The 24060-nt window shown below is 43.7% G+C and overlaps 1 protein-coding gene across 1 annotated transcript in view; it reads right to left on the reverse strand.

Moving 5' to 3' along the window:
- The window catches only part of HEATR5A (HEAT repeat containing 5A), a 275460-nt gene that overhangs the window by 14758 nt on the left and 236642 nt on the right, over nucleotides 1-24060 (reverse strand). The window contains exons 30-32 of the mRNA XM_030215480.1: nucleotides 15454-15581; nucleotides 7115-7262; nucleotides 4344-4616 (exon numbers count right to left, since the gene is read on the reverse strand). Coding sequence (XP_030071340.1) covers nucleotides 4344-4616; nucleotides 7115-7262; nucleotides 15454-15581 — 549 coding nt within the window. The remainder of the gene's footprint in view (nucleotides 1-4343; nucleotides 4617-7114; nucleotides 7263-15453; nucleotides 15582-24060) is intronic.

Raw genomic sequence — 24060 nt, forward strand, 5'->3', positions numbered from 1 at the left:
GTTAAGTTTTGTTAAATTGGTTTGCCTGAGTGCACCTAACCAAGGAATGCTAATCATGTATTTTACTTTGTGTACTCTTGTACTTTTAACTATATAGCCTGCTTTGTTTAATCGGGTACATTTGTATAGTTTGCTTTATCTCTGTTTATGCATTTTACTGTATTTTGATTGTTAGCCACTTTGTTGGCAATACACAAAAGGTACTTTATTACTATACTACCGTGTTTCCCCGAAAATAAGACATTGTCTTATATTAAATTTTGCTCCCCAAGACCTGCTAGGTCTTATTTTCAGGGGAGGCCTTATTTTTCGGGGAAACATCGGGGTCACCCCCCCACCCGAGATCGGCGGCTCCCCCCGCCCTCAGTCGCTCCCGGAACTAACCTCTTAAATGCTTCCTTTCACCATTCATCTTCGCACTCGCCGCAAGCAGCAGGGCAGGCCACTCCTTCCTTCCGTGTCCCGCCCTCGCGTAACGTAACGTCAGGTGAGGGCGGGACACGGAAGGAAGGAGTGGACAGCCCTGCTGCTTGCGGCGAGTGCGAAGGTGAAAGGAAGCGGTTAAGAGGTTAGTTCCGGGAGCGACTGAGGGCGGGGGGAGCCGCTGATCGAGGGGGGGAGCCGGCGATCTCGGGTGGGGGGGGGGGTGACCCCGATGTTTCCCCGAAAAATAAGGCCTCCCCTGCTAGGTCTTATTTTCGGGGGAGGCCTTATATTTTCAAATTGCAGCAAGACCTCTACTAGGTCTTACTTTTGAAGGATGTCCTATTTTCGGGGAAACACGGTAGTAAAAAAGGACCGTTTCCGAAACCAATGAAACAGGCGCTAGCATGTGGCTTTTTTTGTGTGTGTGTATGTGTCACAGAGTTATTTTGTGTGTGTGTGAGGGTGGGGTGTGTGTGAGGGTGGGGTGTGTGTGCAGGTTGTTGATGTGTGTCTTTTTTTTTTTTTTTGGGGGGGGTGGGGGGTTGGGGGATGTGCTGTGCTGTGCTGGCAAAGTGGGATGGATTGGTGTGTGGCTTTGAGGGTGTGTTTCTGTTGTATTGTGTGTGTGTGGTTTTGTCTGTCAAGGAGGTTTGTGGAGGGGGGTCTTTCTGTTGGTGAAATGTGAATGTGGTTGTAGGGGGGTCAGCCTTTGCTGAGTGGTGGATTGCTTTTTCCGGGTTTTGTTTTTTTTTGTGTTGTGCTGAGGCAGCAGTGTTGTTTTAGATGGGCGGAAGGTAGAGGAGCACGTTCTTGGTCTGTCAGTATTTTTTGGCCGTTTCAGGGCTGCTGTAGGGGAACGCTGGAAGAGAAATGTGCTGTGGGAAGCAGCACCGTCTTTTTCTGTTGGGCTGGGGTTCTGGGCATCCTGGAGGTGGGAGACGGCTGGCCTGAGGACGGGGATGGTTGTTTTAAGTTGGCAGAAGGGAGAGGAGCACGGTCTCGGGCCGTCGGGGGGGGGGGGGGGGGGGTGATCCAGTATGTTTGGTCCATTTCAGGCCGGCTGCAGGGGAATGCTGGAACATTTATGCGCTGTGGGAAGCAGCGCCGTGTTTTTCCGGGTGCTCGGGGAATCCCCGAGGTGGGAGACGGCTTGCCTGAGGCTGGGGATGGTTGGGCACATCCTTGGCCGCTTCGGCAAAAGGGGAAGAGGAAGGGGGTGGGGAGTTACCTGCAGCCGTGTGAGAAACCGGGTATTCTTTGTTTTTTATTATTAGTTTGCATTTCTGTTGAAGAAAGAGTGGATGCCTTTCGAATGATGGAGGTGGTGCGTCGGTGTGCGGTTGTTTCGTTAGTTTGGCAGCCAGTCTCCAGCGATTCCTAGGCAGGAAAGGAGTAATTTCTCTACTCCTCCCCCTTCCTTGGTCGCTGTTTGCTGCTGGCTGGGTCGCGGGTAATCCTTCCAGCTGGGCCACAGCTTCTCCTGTTCGCCCACGTCCCAGATGGTGAGGGGCATTGCTGTTCTCCGGCTCCACGTCAATCGAACCCAAATATAGTCTGTGCTATAGGCCCTCCGGCACTCTTCAGTACCGGCATTAGGCATTTAAAATTTTCTCCCCCCCCCCCCCCGGTCTATTTTTGCACATACCCACAGCAGGAATATTCTTCTCTCGGTCCACTGGTGGTTCTGTGCTCTCCGTGCTGCACAGATAATGAGCCGTTCTGCTGGTGAATGCTCCTCCCTTATTGCCACGTAGTTTCCTCTGATAGGTCCGTCTTACATCGCCTAGCGTTGCCTGGGAACGGTTTTGTGATGGTCCTTTGTGTTTCAGAACGTTGAGGGTGTTTTTTCTGATTGGTCCGACATGCGAGGGCGGGGCAGAAAGACATGGTCAGTGTTGTGGCTTCACCACCATGAACTGACGAACCCTTCAGGGAGTGACTGAGTGACTTCAGAATGTTGTCTTCAGAACGTTGAGGGTGAGTTTTATTATAGTAGATGATGTAAATCAACATAAAGATTCAAAACATTTTAGGCTTGAGTATTGTTTGCAAATTGTACTATATAATAAATAGAACCTGCTTTGGTTGTACCACAGAAAGGTAGTGTATCAAACCCATGAACCGTTACTCATTTTCTAGGGAACAGGTGTCAGTTTAAAGTTTACTTGGGGTTCTAATGCTCTCAAAGTAGTCCTGGTCAAGCCTGAAGTGCGGGGCAAAAATTTTCATTTTGTTTAGTTTTCCCTGTCCCTGTCATTTCCCTTTGAAACATCAATAGAAGAAGCAGTTGTGCAATTGCAATCGATTTTTAATATAATAGTGAAGTGGCTAACCGATAATAAATTGGCTTTAAATGTTGATAAGACTTAAAATATGTTTTTTTGATAGTTGTGGTGAGGAACAGATTCCAGATAGGATTAAACTCTGTGAGAATGAGTTCATCTGACACAACAGGTCCGCAATTTGGGAGTTATTTTAGATGTTCATTTGAATTTTAAATCAGAGTTAATTTTTTAAGGTTAAGATGTTAAGTAGGATGAAGGGTTGTATCCCAATGGAAGATTTTAGATTGATTGTTCAGAGTCTGGTCATGAGTGGTCTGGACTACTGCAATGCCCTGTACTTGGGTTTAGCAAAGTCCAGTATTAGGGCATTGCAGGTGGTCCAGAAAACAGCAGCCTGTCTTATATCCGGACAATCACGCTTTCAGCGTACCTCTCTGATACTGAGGGATTTTCATTGGTTACTGAGAGAAAAAGTATTTATTTTAAAATTCTTCTACTCATTCATAAGGCATTGAAATCTAAAGCTGACTATTAGTTGAGAACTGTTCATAAGATTTATCAACCGACTAGGTCCTCGAGATTGGCTGATGCTTGTTTATTATTTATTCCGGCTTTAAGGAAGATTCACTTTGAAGAAACAAGGCAAAAAACCTTTTCTATACAGATCAGATTAATGACTGATACAATTCAATTTAAGAAACATTTATTTTGTGTAGCATTTCAGAATTGAGGGCAATATTTATGTTTCAGTCAGGTATAGAGATTAATCCCCCTACTGGAGATAGATTGAAAGGAGTTTTGTTGTTTTTAATGTATTACTCTGTTTTTGGATTATGTACGTGATATTTTGTTAGCTGCTTAGTTAATTTTTCATTTTATTCAGATGTTTTGTTTGTTTTGGGGGTAATGTCATGAATAGCATGCCCTATTGCTCAAACAGTGCACTACAGAGCAATAGGGAACACAGAGCAACAGTGTGCACCACTGTTGTCACAGAATTTTTTTTGTAACCTGTGTCATTTTGGGTTAAAAATAACGTGAAACGGCAAGTGTTATGTCGTTGACATTTCCCATTTTATTTCAAGTGAATGCACATCCCTAAAGGGCATTGTTTTCAAACTGTCCGTCCCATGGCAAAGTCCACAGGTCCTTCTAACCTATGGTCTTTCCAACAATTTTCAAAGTGTAAACACATGCTTTGAAATTTGCCACAGGTGCAGAGTACCCTTAGATATTTGCACCTGCTTTTCCAGAAAGTTCTTTTTTCATGAAAAAAACCCAAACAATTCACATAGAACAAAAATTGCAAACTCCTCTCAATTTTTGCTAAAAGTTCAAGTGTTGCATTGAGAGAAGGTAATTTTCAGATGGCTGAAATTGTCCTCAAAATGGCCAAAGTTTCAGAAACATTGTAACCTTGCTGCTGTAGCAGAATGAATCAAACCCAAGCGAGACCTTAAAAACCCTCTCTAATCCTGGGATCATCCTTGGCTAAGGCCCTCCATTCACACTATACCAGAAAATCTCATCTGAAGTTACACCAGCTCACCCCAAGTTTATTTTTGTAAGATGAATACTCAACTTAGAACAGTTCAAACTAGCTGTCAAAATTATGAGGGCTGAAAATCCTACCTTCTGGAGAACAGATGGAAGGAAGATCGGCAAGTATAACCAACGCTGCTGACACCAGCTGACTTCCATCTTCTGACAATGCCTGGGGTTTTCCAGGTTTACACCCAGGGCTACCAGAAAGTTTGGGGTTAAGTTGTGGGAGCTGCCTCACAAGGATACAGAGGCAGAGTTCAAGAGCAGCAAAGACCAGTGACTTTCCTGGGACCAGCCCACCAGTGTCTCTTCCTTCTCCAAACTCTGGCAAAGTCTCTTTCTCTTCAGCACCATCATCCACTGAAGATATGAAAGTCTTATTACAAATATTTTCCAAGCAGATGCTCATTTTACAAAGAAAACATTAGGAAAATAAGAGTAACTTGCTTAGACTAATAAATCATGCTGAAAAGGCACTAGCCACCTTATATAGACATATCCTCTGGTTTCTAAAATTATCCCATATCAGATCATGATTTACCTCTGCAGTTTAACTGGCTTCCATCGACTGCTCTCCTATCCCCATAGTCAATAATAGCTGTGCCAAATTACATTTTGATGCACTGCACTATTTACAAGACTGATGCATTAAGTGTATGTGGTAGAAGTCAGTCCTCCCCTAGGCATATAGAGGTGAATTCTATATATGATGCCCAAAAAATCATCGACAAACTGTGCTTAAAGTTAGGAACGGTTTATAGAATAGCGCTTACACCCGGGAATCATGCCTAACATTAGGAGCGGCCATTTGCACCCACCGAAATGTGGTTCAAATCTTCAAACCTAAATTAGGCACATATCCCAATTATTCTATAACTACCCACATAAATTTTAGGAATGCCCCCATTCTGCCCATAACTCTCCCATTTCCGTGTCCCCTTTTTGAACTTGCTTGTAAATTGTAGGTGTGGATCCCGCATTTAAATTTACAAGCAAATATTTTAACTTAAACTAATTAGTGCCAATTGCTTGTCAACAAGTCAATTATCAGTGCTAATTAGCTTGTTATTCAGTTGAATTGAACATGCAAATTGGGCGTGTGCCCAAATTTGTGCATGCAATTTGTAGCGACCTTTTGCAGAATTCAGGGCATAGAGGGTAATTTTAGAATAGTGCATTCATTAGGTGCCAACAACATGCCTATTTGTAGCCTATTCTATAAAGAAAGATAGGTGCTTATGTTTCTTCATAGAATACTAGTGTAACAGATCAAATACACGCCTATATTGTAGGTGAGATCACTTACACTAGCCATGGAGCTGGTGTAAATACTTGAACCTAGAGTGTGAGAGTACATGCATAGATTATAACAACACTTACTAATTTTTCTTGGGCCACGACCATTGTTTCCTCTAAGCTGAGCGAGAATCCTCCAACTGCATTGCTGCCGGTGGGGGGTGGTGCTTCAATATTGTGTTTTCAATTGCTAGGGACAGGCAGGTTCCCTGGAGTCCTGCGGAGCTTGCCTGTCCCTCACTACTGAAAACAAGATAGTGAAACAGCACCTTCAACTGGCAGAACTGTAGGTGGAGCTTAGAGGGAACAGTGGCCACGATCCCACCAAAGTAATAACATTCCTATGTACTTCCAGGCCAGGTTACAACCCCAAACGTAGCATGCATGACCCCATTTGGGGTCATAACCCATAATCTATGTGCGCAAATGTATGCCCTACCCTAGCTCTACCAGAACCCTGCCCACCAGCAAACTACACGCAATTGATGTTATGCACGTACTTACAGAATAGTGTCTAAACTGGAAAATGGTCATTTATGTATGTATATTTATGTATTTATTTTGATTTTGATCGCACCTTTTTCAGTAGTAGCTCAAGGTGAGTTACATTCAGGTACACTGGATATTTCTCCGTCCCAGGAGGGCTCACAATCTAAGTTTGTACCTGAGGCAATGGAGGGTTAAGTGACTTGCCTAAGATCACAAGGAGCAGCAGTGGGATTTGAACCGGCCACCTCTGGATTGCAAGACCGGTGCTCTAAGCACTAGGCCACTCCACTCCTCCACTATGTTCAGAAATGAGAAGAAACACAAAGAAGGAGACAATCCAAGATCTCACGGATATGTAGATGGACAACAAAGAAGTGAGGTGAAGAACACGAGGACTTCCAAAGTTTTGAACATCTAGGACCTTTAATATAGTCACAGATTCAACCCATCTAGGACACGACACGGCTGTGTTTTGGCGTGTAAACCTGCCTCAGGGGCTCAACATACCTTTTAAAAATAATATAAGAACACATGTAAAAACTGAAATAAATGTAATTGTAAAAAGATAAACAAATAAATAAAAATAATGCAGTAATAAAAATATTGCATTACTGCATTATTTTTATTTATGTTCCTTTTTATGTTTCTCTTTTACAATTACATTTTGGTTTTTGCTGTCAATAACAGATAGTGATATATTTTGACATTTGCTAATATCACCAAATGTATTTGTATGATATCAAATATATAAATTCATCTGAATGCACTGTTCTGTATTTACTTTTTTTGGGTGTTATGTTTTCGTTAGGACTCTTATTAGTATATTCAACGTATGGACATTTATTTCTGTTTTTACATATGTTCTTATATTGTTTTTATAAGGGTTGTTGACCCCTGAGGCAGTGTCAGGTCCTAGATGGGTTGAATCTGTGACGATATTAAAGGTCCAAGATGTTCAAAACTTTGGAAGTCTTCATCTTCTTTTCCTCTCTTCTTTGTTGTCTGTATATAACTTTTGGCAGCTCCATCGAGAATTACTTCCACATTGTTCACATGAGATTCTGAGAGTTTACCCTCTGCACTTCTCCTTTTTTCCTTCACATGTTCTTGAACTGCACAGAGAATTTGTCTCCCCACTTCCAAAGCGGCAAGCTGAATATCTGGAGATTCCCTGGTCAGAATGAGACGATGAAGAACATTCAGCAGTTCTACGGTCAAATCCTGCAATGTGTGGGGAAAAGCATCACATTATTCTTCACTGCAGATATGAAAAGTATTGAAAGATTTGGCCAGGGCTCTACCGCTACAGTATCTGAGAGATTAAACAAGTAATTCTCCTTAATCCCCAATTGTTTATTTCTGCCTTGAAAAAGCAGAAAACTAAAAATTACAGCCTTGCTACTTAATTGGTGGCACTTACACATCTAGGTTTCTAAAATGAGGCAGCTATACATAGAAGTAGTGCTACTTATGTGTGGAAGTTGCATAATTGCTACTTCCATGTGGAAGCTGCCGGGTATGTGCCACTTATATTTTTTTACATGCTCCCCCTATGCGTGTCGGCATATACACGTGCTGCATTTGGCAGAGCCTTTGTAAAATATCACCACAATTCAGCACATCTTGACCTGGACATCTGAATTCCAAACTCTGCATTCTATATAAATGGACCTTTTAGTGTGCTAATTCCTATATCAACTGACAAGAGAGGAATGGGTGAGGACTTAACTTGTGGTACAGCACCATGATTAAAAGACCACCGTTTACATGCCTTCTTGCCATCTACAAATAAGCAGCTCCATATAGAATTACCCCCTTTGGTATTTTTACTTGATGTCTGAATGAATTGACAGCCATAAAATGTGGACATCTTACGCCATTCCACCAAACCTGGGATTGCTATCAAGTATGGAGAGCTAATGTGGTAACCTGACTCACACTTGGGTATCTCCTGACTGTGCGTTTTACGTTGATCACCAGGAGCAGTGACAAAGACCTTTGGAGAAGACCCCCATGGGACAATATTTGGTGTGGGGGGGGGGGGGGAGGTGTGGGAATTTTGGGATTTTGTTGAGCAGTTGATTATTGCCTATACATATTCGGAGTTTTCAGTTAATTTCTTTGCAATGTATTAGCCATATATTTGCAATAAAGATTTGAAAACTAAAAAAAAAAAAAAAAAAAAAAAAAAAAAAGAATTACCCTCTTTGGGTTGTACAGGTTGCCTAAAATTAGGGACATAAAGTATGTGCACTAAGTCTGAATTCTATAATGGCAATTCCACGTCTTTGTAGACTACTAGCGTAAGTTCACATTTATGCGCCTAACTTTAGGTGCAACCACTTAAGGCATGTCAAAGGATGGTGCAAATGCTTGCATTTAAATGTGTAACTGACAGTATTCTATAACCTTAGCACACTAAGTGCTGGGCACGCCCATGATCCACCCATGCTCCGCTTCCGATCCCCCCCGCTGCCACCGCCGCACCCCCCCCCCCAACTGCAAGGTATCTTTGCTGGTGGAGGTTCCCAACCCCCGCCAGCTGAAGCGTTTATTTGTCCCATGCTGGTCTCGCACTTGCTTCCTCTCCTGTTTTCAGCGCGCCATGCACTGCACGCGCACGCTCAGTTTCATTAAAATGAGAGCATGCACAGCACGACTGGAAACAGGAGAGGAGGCAAGTGCGAGACCAGCACGGGACAGATAAACGCTTCAGCTAGCAGGGGTTGGGGACCCCCGCCAGCCAAACCGGGGGCCCCAGAGCCAATTTGGGGGGGAGCCCAGGCCCCCGTGGCCCCCATAACTATGCCACTGCCATTCAAATTGGGAAGAATAATCCAAATTATAGTTATCTGATGCTAGGGTCCACTTTAGGAGTCAGCACTCAAGAAAAAGACCTATATGTCATTGTAGACAATATGGTGAAATCTTCTGTCCAGTGAGTGGTGGCAGTAAAAATGCAAACAGGATACTAGGAATTATTAGGAGGTGGATGCAAAATAAGACCAAAAATATTATAATGCCTCTGTATTGCTCCATGGTGCGACTTCACCTTGAGTATTGTGTTCAATTCTGGTTGCCATATATCAACAAATATATAGCAGAATTAGAAAAGTTTCAAAGAAGAGCAACCAAACTGACAGAGGGGATGGAACTGCTCCCATGTGCGGGAAGGCTAAAGAGGTTAGGGCTTTTCAGCTTGGAAAAGAGATGGCCGAGGAGGGATATGATTGAGGCCTATCAAATCTTGAGTGGCGTAGAAAGGGTAGAAGTGAATTGATCTTTCACTCTTTCAAAAAATACAAAGACCAGGGGACACTCAATTAAACTGCATGTAAATACTTTAAAAACAAATAGGAGAACATATTTTTTCACTCAAAGAATAGTTAAGCTCTGGAACTTGCTGCTGGAGGATGTGGTAATAGCGGTTAGCATATCTGGGTTTAAAAAAGGTTTGGACAAGTTCCTGGAGGAAAAGTCCACAGTCTGTTACTGAGCTAGACATGACGGAAACCACGGCTTGCCCTGGGATTGGTAGCATGGAATGTTGCTACTATTTGGGTTTCTGCCAGGTACTTGTAACCTGGCTTGGCCAGTGTTGGAAGCAGGATACTAGGCTAGAGACCATTGGTCTGACCCAGTATGGCTATTCTTATGTTCTCCCACAACCACCCCCCTCTAGCAGTTAAGCATTAAAGGATTCACATGCTAAGGTTATGGAATTACAACTAAGTGCAGTCATGTGTGTCACTGCAAATTTGTGGCAATTAGCATCAATTAACTGTAAATATAGACAATTATTGGTACAGCCCAATTTATCAATTAACTGACACACATAACTGGCACTATTCTATGACCTGTGCATGCAATTTTGTAGGCTAAGTGTAAAATTGTGCACTTGAGAATATAGAATGAGGGCATTTATCTATATTTTTTCCAACATTCCATCAGGTTAGAAAGGATAAAGCATTGTTTTGAAACCAAGTGATATCCACTGTTCAAAATCTCTACACCAAACTGCTTGCAAAAATGTCTGAATAAATACAAGAGTCAGTGCTTCCTCTTTTGGTATAAAATGTAGCAAAGTTGCCGACTCATAACAAGGGTTCTTCTTCACACACATGGGTGGTGTCATCTGACAGTGCCAACGAGGAACACATTTCCTTAGGTTTTAATGAAAAGCTTCAAGGTCCTTCTGGCTATGTGTAGCAGTTTCCATGTCCCTATGCTTGCATGGTGTGCCTTCAATTCTGTACTTAACCTAATAAGCTCAACTCCCCTGGAGAAGAAGGGAAGTTTTGTGTGACTGGTGAACTGCAGCCTTCAGAGAACAATTGTGAGAAGTAAGCAACTTTGCTTTTAATTAAGGCAAGCAGTTCACCATAGTTAGAAACATGGGACTTCCTATTTAAGGGTTGTTGTCTAACAAAAAGGGGAAAACCATCAATCCTCCAATTTTTTTTTTAACAGGAGTACATCTAAACATTGACTGGATGTTAATACGTGGACTGAATTCAACACAGAGGCTTTACAAAACTGTTCATTAGAAGTTGACCTTAGATGGGCCACCAATGCAGATATGGTCCTGACATTATGGGCTTTCAAATGTCCACCAAGGTCAAACCTGCTTGAGTGTAAATGAAGGATAAGCAATTTTATACAATGTTATATAATGTTCTCTTTGATGCAGTAACCAAGCTTATTGGGGCAATAAAGAAACACAAACATGTTGGGTCTTTCAAGTTGTTCATCCACTCCACATAAAAAGGTAAGGAGAAATTAGATACCTGCTATTTTGCTTTCCTTTAGTCCCTCCGGGCCGGTCCAGGAATTGACTAATTGGTTATGCACTCCTTCCAGCAGGTGAAGACTGAGAACTCTGACTCTAGAGAGCCAATAAGAGCCCTGGCCACCTAGCCCTAGACTCAGTATTCTCAGTATCCAGCAGGTGGAAGAAGGTAAGAGCGCTTTAGTCTCTTCTGGGACTTTTTCTCTTTACTTATCTTTCTGACTTGATTTAAAAATAAAATAAATAGGAGAGGATTTTCTTCTGCTTTCCCTTCTGTGCCCGGAGTAATTTGGCATTTGGTGACTGAATGCAGTGCACACTCTAGTCAGCCGTGGGGGGTCACACCCGGAGTAACAAGGTCCCTCCCTCAACTTTCCTCCTATATTCCCCCAGCAGTTGCTTTCGTACTGTGGGCTGGGGAGGGCTCTCTCTCTCCGGCGGGAGAGCAGTTCAGCTTAGGGAGAAGGCAGCTGAGTTTAAAAAAAAAAACCCAGTTGCAAACTGCAGAGCAGCTCTCTCGAACCGCGCCTTTTCACTATATTTTTCTCGTTTATTGTGTCGGTGGCTAAGGTTTGCTTGGTTTAAAAAAAAAGGCAGGACTGCGCCATGGCCGAGAAGTTATGCCAGTGTGTAGTCTGTCAGCATCAGGGGGGTTGGAGCCTCCGGCGCATGTACGTTTTGCACAGCACTTGAGGATTCGGGGGCGGCAGCTCCTCCTTCGGTCCCAGTAGCTCCCGTTGCGACGGGTGTCCCAGCTCAGTTGGCTCGGAGGCCTGATTCTGTGCACGCTCTGGTTTTGGTGGGAGCAGCGGCCATTTTGTCTGCTCCATCCAGCATGGAGGACAGAGCTACTGCTTCTTCTCATGCTCAGCCCGCTGATCGGTCGGTTGTGGTAATAAGGTAATAGCTTTTTTGCAATCCAAAATGTGCAGGACACGTTCACCTTTGTTGAAGTGTGGCCTTGGAAAAATGTTAGGACAATGACCAACTGTTTAAAGCAGAAATTTGTCATGGCCTTAAGGTAGAAACGCATGGTGTGTGCTTTGTACTACCCTGCTGAAGTGAAGCTTAGTAGAAGATGGATAAATTGCTAGGACCTGACCTGAAGTTCTCTGACCATGCAAGCTGACGTGACTTCTATTTAAGAAAACACAACTTTCCAGGTAAGGCACTATGTATGCTAGAGTTTAAAAGCTCAAAGATTGTTTTCATCAACTGTATTAGAATGATGTTTAAAAGCTCAAAGAATTGGGCCACTTGGCAACAGTGATCAAAACAGAGGGGTGGACTGACAGTGCTCTGGGCCCCTGGGCAGTAAGGGTCATTGGGCCCCTGCGCTCTGCAGTGATGACCGCCGTTCCCCAAGGGTTGAGACCCCAGGTGCGGGCGGCCGACAGGACTTCCGGACGCAGGCAGGGGTCAGAAGGCAGCAGGCAGAGAGTATTCTGAGTTCAGACAGTAGTCAGAGACAGGCAGCAAGCAGAGAGTATCCGGGTTCAGGCAGTATTCAGAGACAGGCAGCAAGCAGAGAGTATCCGGGTTCAGTCAGTATTCAAAGACAGGCAGCAAGCAAGCAGAGAGGATCCAGGTTCAGGCAGTAGTCAGAGACAGGCAGCAAGCAGAGAGCATCCGGGTTCAGTCAGTATTCAGAGACAGGCAGCAAGCAGAGAGCATCCGGATTCAGTCAGTATTCAGAGACAGGCAGCAAGCAAAGAGCATCCGGATTCAGTCAGTATTCAGAGACAGGCAGCAAGCAGAGAGCATCCGGGTTCAGGCAGTATTCAGAGACAGGCAGCAAGCAGAGAGTATCCGGGTTCAGGCAGTATTCAGAGACAGGCAGCAAGCAGAGAGTATCCGGGTTCAGGCAGTATTCAGAGACAGGCAGCAAGCAAAGAGTATCCGGTTTCAGGCAATGGTCAGCACCGAGGTAGTCAGCAACGAAGATAGTAGAGAAACACACCAGAGCACACAGCAAACCTACCGAAGTAGAAGCCGAAGCAGAGAAGTAAGGGGAGCCACAGAATCTGCTGGGACAGAAAGCCCTCCATTGGATGACTGGCCGGAGGGGGTGGAGTCTGGCAGCGAACTCCAATCCTGTTAAGGCAGGAGGCGGGGCAAACACACAGCCATGCTCCGGGACTGTGCAGGCTGGCCGACCGCGGTCACACAGCATCAGGGATCCCGGGTGCGAACCCCATACCCCGAAGAAAAGACCCGGGGAAACCCTTGGAGCGCTGGCTCAGCTAAGATGGCCGGTGCTCCACTCCCGACGGCCAGACCCGCCCGAAGCGCCGGGCCAGCCCAGACGCCGACGCTCCCAGCTGTGGGCGTGGCCTAGCGAGGAGAAGAGGAGGCGGGGAACGCGGGAGCGGGCCCTGATGGAACAGAGCGGAGTGAGGTGAGGAGGAGCATGACAGCAATAAGGGTCATTGGGGCCTTTGCTGCCCCTCCTCACACCCGCACAATAGTGCACCCTCCCCTGTCCTACCTTGAAGGACCCTGGTGGTCTAGTGGCCTCTTCGGGGGCAGGAAAGATCCCCACTCTTTCCTGCCTGCTGCCGTGCTTTTCAAAATGGCTGCTGAGGATCCCTGTTAGATTTGCTAATTCAGCAGTTCCCAAAATAGATTTTTGTTCAGGTTAAGTTGGCAGTGGCTGAAAGAGGAGCAAGGGTGGGCCTGAGTCACCAGCTACAGAAGTCTTACTGTCTATCTTTCCCACCCTCTGGACATTGTCCTCTGGCCTACAGGATGAGTTGGAAAACAATGCTTCTGGCCTTGCTGCTGGTTTAACCTTGTAGGGCCCCATGGTCTTAAAGACCTAACCAGTCCTATGTGGTCTAACTGAACAGGAAAGCAGAAGAGGAACAGGAAGCAGAAAGTAAGAAGTACTGCTCACAGACTCCCACTAGCTGAAGGGTGATCAGGTGGGGGTCATGAAGGAATTTATGTCAAAACAGGGTGGAGGGGGAGAGGATAATGCAATTATGTTGAGGGGGAGGATACGATTATATTATGGGGAACAGGGGTGGGGTGGGGTGGTATTTATGATGAGATTATGCCAGGGATGGAGAACAGGCTAAATGTACTGGTGTTCAGACAGTTGTGGGGGGTTTAAAATATCTTTATATTTAGGTAAAGGCCCAGTGCCATTGTTTTCCTAGGGTACACCAAAATGTAAATCCATTTCACACTCTCCCACCCACTCATTTGCCATATTCCTTACTACACCCCTCAACCTCTGCCCTCTTCATCCCAGTCCTATATTCTCTCTCACTTCCCCTTTGACATTTGGTTACCTCCCATTACACTCCGTCTATTCACTCACCATGATTTCTCCCCCTCAAGTATGCTGCCGAGTGCCCAGCAGGCAGTGCAGTTGGCAGCTGGAGGGCAGAAACTGTGGCAGTTGAATCGCTACTTAGCATAGGATGTTATGCTCATCTGGATTTTCAACTGATGAAACCTGGGGATCCCCATTGGCATTTTCCTTTTTTTCTCTGGTGCTTCATTTCACTGGCCATTTGGTTTTGGTGAGTACCACCGGCACACTTCTTTCCTCTCCAGGGGTTCTCTTCTTCTGCTTGTGAAACCTGGACACCTCACACCAAGCCTTTTGTTCACCCTCTAGTTCTGCCTGGGACATCATCTTGATGTCAGAGTCACAGACAGGATAGAGAGGGAAAACATGAGCACTTGTTTTTCCAAGTTTCATAAAGTGTACCGAATACATATCTGTTGCTCTCCATTTTCAATTGCTGGACCACTTATGTGGAATGCGTTACTTAGAGGCATATTTTCAAAGCACTTTGGGAGGCTAAGTTCCATAGGTTTCTATGGAACTTTGGGAGGCTAAGTGCTTTGAAAATGAGCCTCCTGGTCAGCTTCGCTTGACTGCTAGTATCTTACAATTTAAGAAAATGTTAAATACACAGTTTTTTTGTGCAGGCCTTTTTGGCTTGAAAAGGACTGTATTAACGGAAAGAGTATATGACAGCATTGTGATGGAAAATGTATACGGCAGTTATTTTTTGTCTGATATTTGTGTATTGGTTTTTAATATGTATGTTTTTATGATAGCTGCTTAAAAGTATTAAAAATAAATAAATAAAATAGGGAACGAAGGCAAGCTGTGAGAGCATAGGGCCGAGGTACTGTCATGCATTCTTCAAGGGATCTTCAACATTTTCCTAAAAATCTCTGAAAACCTATTCCTTATTGGCATTATTAGATGATATCTCACCTATATATGTATGACTATGGTGAACTGCTTGCCTTCAGAGAAATTATCAACCTCAAGTTAAGTGACAAGACCAAAGCATACTATTACAGCACTTTTCAAATGTAGCTTTTATAGCTGTAATTTTGATTTATTTTCAGTTAAATATAAACCATATAGGTAGGACATCATCAGTAGTGGACTAGGCCAGCACTAATCTCCTGGCTGAAATGACATCTACACAGAAGGCCCAAAGCTTCAGAAAATCAAATGAGCTGACAGTCCTCAAAAGCCTATACAACAAACTACTAACATTCTTCCACAGTATTTCTGTACACGTTTCTCTTTAACATTTTTAAACCTAAAGCTCAAAGCTCATGGTGTGTATTTCTGATGGCCTATTTTACCTGGTCTCCACCTATTTTTGATCTAGGCCAAGGGACATCGAGGAGCGCCTGCAGGGCATAGAGACATGCAGTAATGCTTTCCAATGGAGCATCTGGACGGGGACAGCACAGGAATTCCACACTGATTCCTACAAACAGCAGATTAAAAAACTATGGGTATGGGTAATGCATCTGATATACCACTTTCTGTGGTACATCCAAAGCAGTTTACATATATATATATACAGGTACTTTCAATGTCCATAGTGGACTCACAATCTAAGTTTTTCTACTTGGGGCAATGAGGGTTAAGTGACTTGCCTAGGGTCACAAGGAACCACAGTGGGAATCAAACCTGGATCCCCTGGCTACTCCACAGTAAAAGCTCGACGTACAGGAAGACAGAATGGCATATTCTGTGACTAATCTGCTATTTCTATAGTAACACTATTGAACTGGATTTACACTGCATGTAATGTACACTTAGGGCCGTGCCGACACGGTAAGCGCGGTAAGCACAGCAGGGGTCGCCTGCCTTCAAGGGCGCCCATTCCGCTCACTTGCAAAATCATTTACCTGAAGTTCTGATTCTCCTGTCTCCCCTGCCCTCCCCTTTTCACCGTAAGTGAAAGCAGCGCAGCAGTATTCACTGGCAGGCAGGCTCTGCAAGTTGCTTGAAAGAATACAACCAGTGCTATATATGCCTTTGGTGTGGGAAGAACTTATCAGTCAGGGTGAGCTTGAACAACATTCAAATTAAAGAGAACAGGTTTGGAGGGAGGTGTGCAAGTGAGACTGGGGAGAAATAAAAAATAAATAGTGTAATTGTTAAAATCTGTAAGTGATTCAAAGTTTTTGTTTTTTTTCTGAGCATCATGTACACAGGGCATGACTGCAATGTTGTGTGCATAATTTATCAGGTACTCTGGGATAGCTACAATTAAAAGTCATTTCATTGGCTGATGATTTCAACCGTAGTTTCATTTTCAAAGAGGAAGTTTAGCTGAGAGCTGGTAAGTGAAAATCTGATTGCTTTTTTTAATGTTTGTTTTTATATATGTAACCAGTTGTAGAAATTGGAGATATTTAACTAGGATGAATTCCTGCACATGAGCAATTCATACCAAGGAGACCTGCACTGACACCTGAAATTTTAAAAGTGCTAAAAATAAATTTTAAAAGTATTTGCATTAAATCTAATTGCAGAATTCAGGTGCTGGGAGGCTGTACCTGGTTGTCATATGCTCAGATTTGTTTAAATCATATGCAAATTAGTCCGTTTTTGGGAGGTTCTCATTTGCATATTTATGGGTAAACATTGATGGAAATGTTTACAGCCTTAATATGTTTGGGCATGGCTCTGATCAAAAATGTGAAGTTTGATCCAAAAATGAAGGGTTTATCTAGTGTTTTTGACTAAAAATTCCCATTAGAGTGTCTGTATGTTAATCTGCATTCAAATAGAGCTCTCTGATTGGATGATCAGCTCCTGCTAGAAATCTGCCCGGGAACAGAGTGAGAGCAACTGGGTTTGGCCAAGAGAGACATGCCGCTGTGAGCTCCGTGTGTGTAATAATTGAATGAGCGAATTGTTGTTTGATATAAGTTGACTGAAATGATAATAGAGTGCCTGATTATGTGTGTGTGTGTGGGGGGAGGGGGGGGGGGGGCGCCAACTGATAGTCTGCAGGGGGGCACCAGAGACCCTAGCCACAGCCCTGGCAGTCTATATATAAGATATGTAAACCAGAGTAAGCATCTATAATCTTAAGCAAATAGCCTATTATGTCAACAACCAAGCTTATTAAAAATAAATTTATAAGCTCCATTATGAAAATAGAAAATAGTGTGAGAGGTATTATATGATAAGTGTTAATTTGCAGTAAGTAGACACCAGAACTAACACAAGTATCATCATATCTAATGTTCCCAATTAAGTCCAAATATTATTCATTCATCAGAAACATTTTTATAAATAAAAATAGATTGAAGACAGAAAACCATTAAACCTTGTGATTAATGCACTGTCCGTCACTTTTCCATACTCTGAATAAACCTCAATAACCCAAGCTCTTCAAGTCACCACAAGTACAGTCCTCATAAAGAACAACCCAGATGCTGGCATTTCAACAAACAAAACTGTCTGCTCTAGGCTTTATATCTGTTTATATTTACTTAGATTTGATTAACTGCCCCTTTGATAACACAGCAAGGTGGTGTAAGAAGCAAAACAAAAAAACAAACCAAAACCAAACTATAAAACACCACAAGAATAAAACATGTTGAGAATAAAAACTGGGAAGGAGGATGAGCAAAGAATAAAAAAAGGAAAAGGTAAACAGAATTACTCCAGAGTTACAGAGAACCAAGCAGCTCCTTGGCCCACCCTGGTTGACAGACCCCACAAAAAGAAGTGAGCGGGTATCTGCTCTAAATTAAATACCTGGGCAAAATACCAAGTCTTAACCCCCGATTCAATCCTGAGATAAGAAGTCTGTGTTCTGAGCTCAATAGGGATCATATTCCACAGGAAAGGGGTCAAATATGCAGAAGACAAGTGGCATATAACTTCAAGACAAATCCTTGAAGGTGAAGTAAAAAATCAGTATGGTAAGATACGAGGAACACAGAGAGAGTGCAAAGACATGTAGGGAATGGGCAAGCCAGCTAAATAATTGGGGGAGCCGGTGAAAAAGAACTCAATGAATCAACAATAAAATTTTGAACTTGTATCTATAGTGGACTCATAGCCAGTGTTGATTAAATAGCAGAGCACTCACTCGATCAAATCTGTGAGCAGTAACACAAGATAGAAAAGAAAGGAATCGCTTCAGTGAGATCCTTGGTGAATATGTTGAAACTACCCTGAAGCAGGTAACTATTTGCACAAATGCGGTTGGGTTTCTTAAGGTTAATGGCATCTATGATGAAGAGTGCACTAATGGCAAGATTTAATAAATAGCATACAATGGAGAGGATCAGAGCACACAGCACAAACAGTTAAAAAAAAAAAAACAGCACAAAGGGCTTTCAAGATTTGTACAATTGAATTTTATTCATGACTTTTTTTTTTGTTACATTTGTACCCCGCGCTTTCCCACTCATGGCAGGCTCAATGTGGCTTACATTGGGGCAATGGAGGGTTAAGTTACTTGCCCAGAGTCACAAGGAGCTGCCTGTGCCTGAAGTGGGAATCAAACTCAGTTCCTCAGTTCCCCAGGACCAGAGTCCACCACCCTAACCACTAGGCCACTCCTCCACTCCCAACACGGGCCGTGTTTTGGCGTAAACAGTGACGATCCTAGGTCGGTTGCCACCTGGGGCGGATCGCCGATGCACCCCCCCCCCCCCCGGTGCATTCTTAGCTGCTGGGAGCAGCCACGCAGCTCTTGGCTCTGCTGGCTCCCTCTGCCCCGGAACAGGAAGTAACCTGTTCCAGGGCAGAGGGAGCAGGGAACCAGTGGAGCCGACAGGCACGTGGCTGCTCTCTGCACTCCTCCAGCAGCGTGCACCCGGGGTGGACCACCCCGCCCTTGGTAAGCCGCTGGGCGTAAAACAATGACTTAAACCCCCCCCCCCCCCCCCCACAATGCCTGCCTCAGGGGTCAATTCTGCAAATCAGTACGGACCAAACCATCATAAAAATATAGAGCGTTTTTATGGCTGTTTGGTCCATACGACGCTTTGATGCTCTGATCCTCTGTTCCAAGAGAACATTGTCTATGTTTTTTTGAGCAACTGATTTGCTGAAAACCCCGACTGGCTGGGTTGAAAACCTCTGCTAGGTGCCTAGGTTCTATTAGAGAATACTAGTATAACCCGTTATCAGCGCGCCTAACATGTAGGTGCTTTCACAGAAATGGTGTAAGTGAATGCTGAACAGAATGGTAACAGACATGCTGAAATGTGGCAGGGATATGTTGCAACCTCATGTAGTTTTTAAGTTACATGTGTAAGTGAAAGCCCCACCCATGCTCCCCCTCACAAATACACACTATGTATGTTAAGCAGGTATTTGCAGAACAGCACTTAGATATGTGCTAGTATAGTACTACTACTACTACTACTTAACATTTCTAGAGCGCTACTAGGCTTACGCAGCGCTGTACAGTTTAACAAAGAAGGACAGTCCCTGCTCGAAGGAGCTTACAATCTAAAGGACGAAATATCAAGTTGGGGCAGTCAAGATTTCCTGAATAGAGGAATATCTACACGCGCATTGCACACGTAAATGTGGGCATCTAGGTTATGGAACTGCCCTTCACATGTTAGTTAGGCCTGTTAATCAGCAGGTTTAAACTAAACATATAGGAGAGTGGCTGAATAGGATAATTTTGCCTTGTCCTAATTTCACCCCTTTCCTGTACAGATATTATTTGGCTGTTCCGACACATTTTCCACACGATACTATCTCAGGGCTACAAATCCACAGACAATGAAGCTATACGTTCGCTGACTGTTGGTGAATGCATTAACTTCTTTTGAATATCAGTCCATTCAGTTTTTACTGCCATTTTTTTTAACTTATGGCCAGGAATGGCTTAGCCATTAGGCAGACTAGGTTGTCATATTAGACTGTGGGGGTTGGGGGGGATGACGACAACTTAGGAGTAATGTCAGCAAGTACTTTTTCATAGAGAGAGTGGTGGATATCAGGAATACCCTCCTGCGGGATGTGGTAGAGACAAAAATGGTAACTGACTTCAAGAATGCATGGGTTAAGCAAAAAGGATTCCTATATGGAAAGAGAATGTAATCAATTCACCTTAGCCATGCTTAGGCGACAAACTCAGGTAGACTTCTACAGACTGTGTCCTGATTATGATATGATTGGGCTGGAGCACGCTTTGACAGCAGCTCCAGTAGTTGAAAATTAAGCCAGTGCCCGGCAGACTTCTACAATCTGTGCCATGAAAACTGCAAGGCTAGATCAAGATCAAGTATGTATATGCTATCATGTCATCTAATATAATAATTTGCTATGTGAACGTTCTAAAGTGTCTCACTGGGATCGTAACCACCTGCTGACATCACTGGCCAGCAGTAGAACCCTGCATGCCTGATATCAGCAGGGGGTTACGATCCCAGTGAGAGACGCGCATTGAAGAGTGGGAGCGGGCAGAGACGTCCCTATGTGAATATCACCCCCCCTCCAAAATCGCCAACCCCCCTCTGCTACCCTCCCCTCCCCCCCTCTTACCAGGGTCCCGGCGGCAGCAGTGAAGAGCCTCACGAGTCTGCTGCCTTCCCTTCTCTTCGCTCTCAGCTCTGACTCTGGTCCTGCCCTTGCAGAAACAGGAAATGAGGGCGGGGCCAGAGTCAGAGCTGAGAGCGAAGAGAAGGCAGCAGACTCGCGAGGCTCTTCACTGCTTCCGCCGGGACCCCAGTAAGAGGGGGGGAGGGGAGAGTAGCAGAGGGGGGTTGGTGATTTTGGAGGGGGGCGACGTGCACGTAGGGGGATGGGTGGGGCCAGTGTCGGGGAGGGGAGGGTCGCGGGTTGTTAATAATAATGAACAGAAATATAATGAGAAACTGTTGAATAGTATGAAGTTCCTATGGTCAGTGGAATGTAAGCATTAAGGCAAAAGAGATATGAGTCCACAGGCTTGTGAAAACAATAAGGGAGTAATTAAGTCATAGACCTTGAGGAGCAGCTTGGTGGAAAGCAGAGAAAGTTTGTGCTGGGAACAGAATGGAATGTTGATTGCAGCCATTTGTAGATAAGGAATGATTGTGAAAACAAGCTTCAAAGAGAGAGGGTTGATGACGTACACATTGGGTTCAGTGTGAAAGAAAGTGAATATAAACAGAGCAGCATATAGGTGACTTAAGCAAAGCAATATCAAAGCTGAGCAAATATATCTCTGTATTCCTGCTAAGCATATATATATAAATATCTTTGTATTATTGATAAAAATAGATTTTGCTTCCATCTGGGCGTTCCCCAGATGCTTCTGTCCAACGGGGGGCAGTCGACAAAAATAAAAATTTTTTGATTATTCTTTTTATAACAGGTGTCAGTTTCTTTATTTACACACATATAGGGTGTAAATCATCAAATTGGCGACCGCGGCAGGACGCGGCTGCCGTCGTTTGGATTAAGTTTTTGGATTTTTTTATCGTGTGACTTTCTTTCCTATGATCTCCAGAAATGGCCAGCCTGGATTGAGTAGGTTATAGACTGTCAGTCAGCTGAACCGTGAGTATATCTTGAAGCAAAGTCTTTTGAAAAATTGCTTCTTTATTTTTATTCTTGTATCTTTCATTATTTATATTATTGTTTGCTGTGTATTTTGCTAGCTTAGGCATTGTCTGTTATTATATCATGAGACCTTTTCAGTCTAAGAACGAACCTTCCTTTAAACCCGCTGCAGAGGGTCAGGGAGAAACATCTATCACTCCTTATGTTTTGTATGTAGATAGCCGAAAGAATTGTTCACCTCTTGTGCATGTTAAAGATACTTTTCCCTTTGAAGCTCCCGTTATTCAAAATGTTTGTGAGAAATGGGCAGGATATGCAACTAAAGACCCATTCCTGGCATGGCCAGGCACGGGATCTTTTGCTCGTCCCCAAATATTGTCAGTTCAAAAGTACATTCAACAGCACAAAAAGGGTAAATCCCTTCAGAAACATCTGCATGTCCTTAATCTCTTTATGGTAACAGCAGATTTGTTTCACTCTGATAAAATGAAAATAGATACACAAGCACGTGAAACCGCACGCATGCAGGCAAACGAGGACAGCCATAAGCTGCCCCCACCTTATCAAACTTCGCTGACTACACATTTTTTCTATCCCTTTACATGAGGATTCTCGTGAAACCAAGCATACCGCTGGACGCGTATGCCTCAAGGTTTTACTGATAGCCCTACTGTCTTTTCAAAACAGCTCATGTCTGATCTCACTGACTTCATTTCACTTTTACCTTCAAATGTTTCCCTGTTTGTCTATGTTGATGATATTTTATTATCTGCGCCAACTCGATAATTGTGTATCAAATATACACTTGATCTTTTTCTTTTACTGTATTCTCTCGGGTATAAGTGCAACAGATCTAAATGTCAGCTAGCCTCTCCAGTAGTTACTTTCCTCGGTCAACAAATTGGTAAAGACAGACACATGTTAGACAAAGAATTGTTAACTAATGTACAGGCTGTCACAATGCCCACTTGTCTCAAATCCCTAAGATCCATTCTTGGTTTACTAAACTATTGCAGACATTGGATACCAAATTATTCAGCACAAATTATGCCTCTTTATTCTTATCTCCAAGTACCTGCTGGTTCCTGCTCACATACCCCAATTGTTCTTACCCCTGAACACCAATCTCTGTTATCCTCCATCATTGCAACCATTTCTGCTTGTGATCCCTTATCCACTGTTGATCCATCTCAGCCCGTGCATGTCTGGGTTACTGACCATACAAATACTTGGGCTGCTTTTATCAATCAAGAAAATGATCTGACTTTCCCAGTCTGCTTTTTGTCAGGGACTTTCTCAGCAGTTGAAAGGGGTTTTCCTCCCTTTTCCAAACATTTAGTTGCGGTTTGTGCTGCAATTTCCAAATGGAGATCTATTATGCCACATTCATCTATCATTCTTCACACCCAACATTCAGTTCATCATATGATGTCTGCTAGTCAGGCCGCACTTACTAGTACCAGGTATGGAAAATATCAGGCTATTTTATTAGGTCAAGATATTACTACAAAACCAATTACAGAGCAACAGTCAAAACAATTAGCATTGTTGTTTCCCCCCTCAGTACTGTTAATTCATCCCGATTCTAAGCCACCGTGGCTAACTTTACAGTTTGCCCCGGCGGAGGGAGGATTTATATGGTTCACAGATGGTGCCAGCCATGAAGGTATTTCTGCACTTGCAGCATTACAAGTCAACACTGATTTAAAAATAATACAGAAACACCAACTACTGTGTCCACCTCAGCACACAGCACAGCATGCAGAATTACTAGCAGTTATAACCGCCATACAACACACGCCGCGACAAACGTCAGCTACAATATATTCTGACAGTTCTTATGTTATTAGCTCATTGCAGTACCATCTCCTGAAATGGCAACGTAGAGGTTTTATTACATCTAATGGTAAAACTTTACAGCACCTCCGTTATTGGGAATTGCTTTTTGATTTACTTCAGGCTCGTGAGGCTGTAGGGGTTAAGACAGCGTTTATTTGGGTCCCTGCACATACAGGAGCTAACAGTTTTGAAGCCCGTGGTAATCAGCTTGCTGATACAGCGGCTACGGAAGTTGTTAGTTCTCAGGCTATTCCCTTATGCATGGTTGTTACACGCACTGGTAAAAGTACTGCTCAGACTATTTTACCCCCCACACCATTGGAGCAAGCAATCTGGAAAAATACAGGGTGTATCTCTACTTCTACTGGCTGGATACATCCTTCTGGAAAAGTTTGTTTGTCCACAGCTGAAGCCATTACTAAACTTACTGCAATACATAGTGAGCACCATGATTCTATTTCAGCTTTGGTAGATTCTTTATCTTTACTGTATTGGAACCCCAATCTTAGAGAATTGGCTGAATCTATTGTTAAAACATGTCTTTCTTGTGCTGTGACCATTCCCTGTAGAGGTCCAGCCATACCCAC

The sequence above is a fragment of the Microcaecilia unicolor genome, chromosome 9 (genome assembly GCF_901765095.1).
Source record: "Microcaecilia unicolor chromosome 9, aMicUni1.1, whole genome shotgun sequence".
NCBI classification, from domain to species: Eukaryota; Metazoa; Chordata; class Amphibia; order Gymnophiona; family Siphonopidae; genus Microcaecilia; species Microcaecilia unicolor.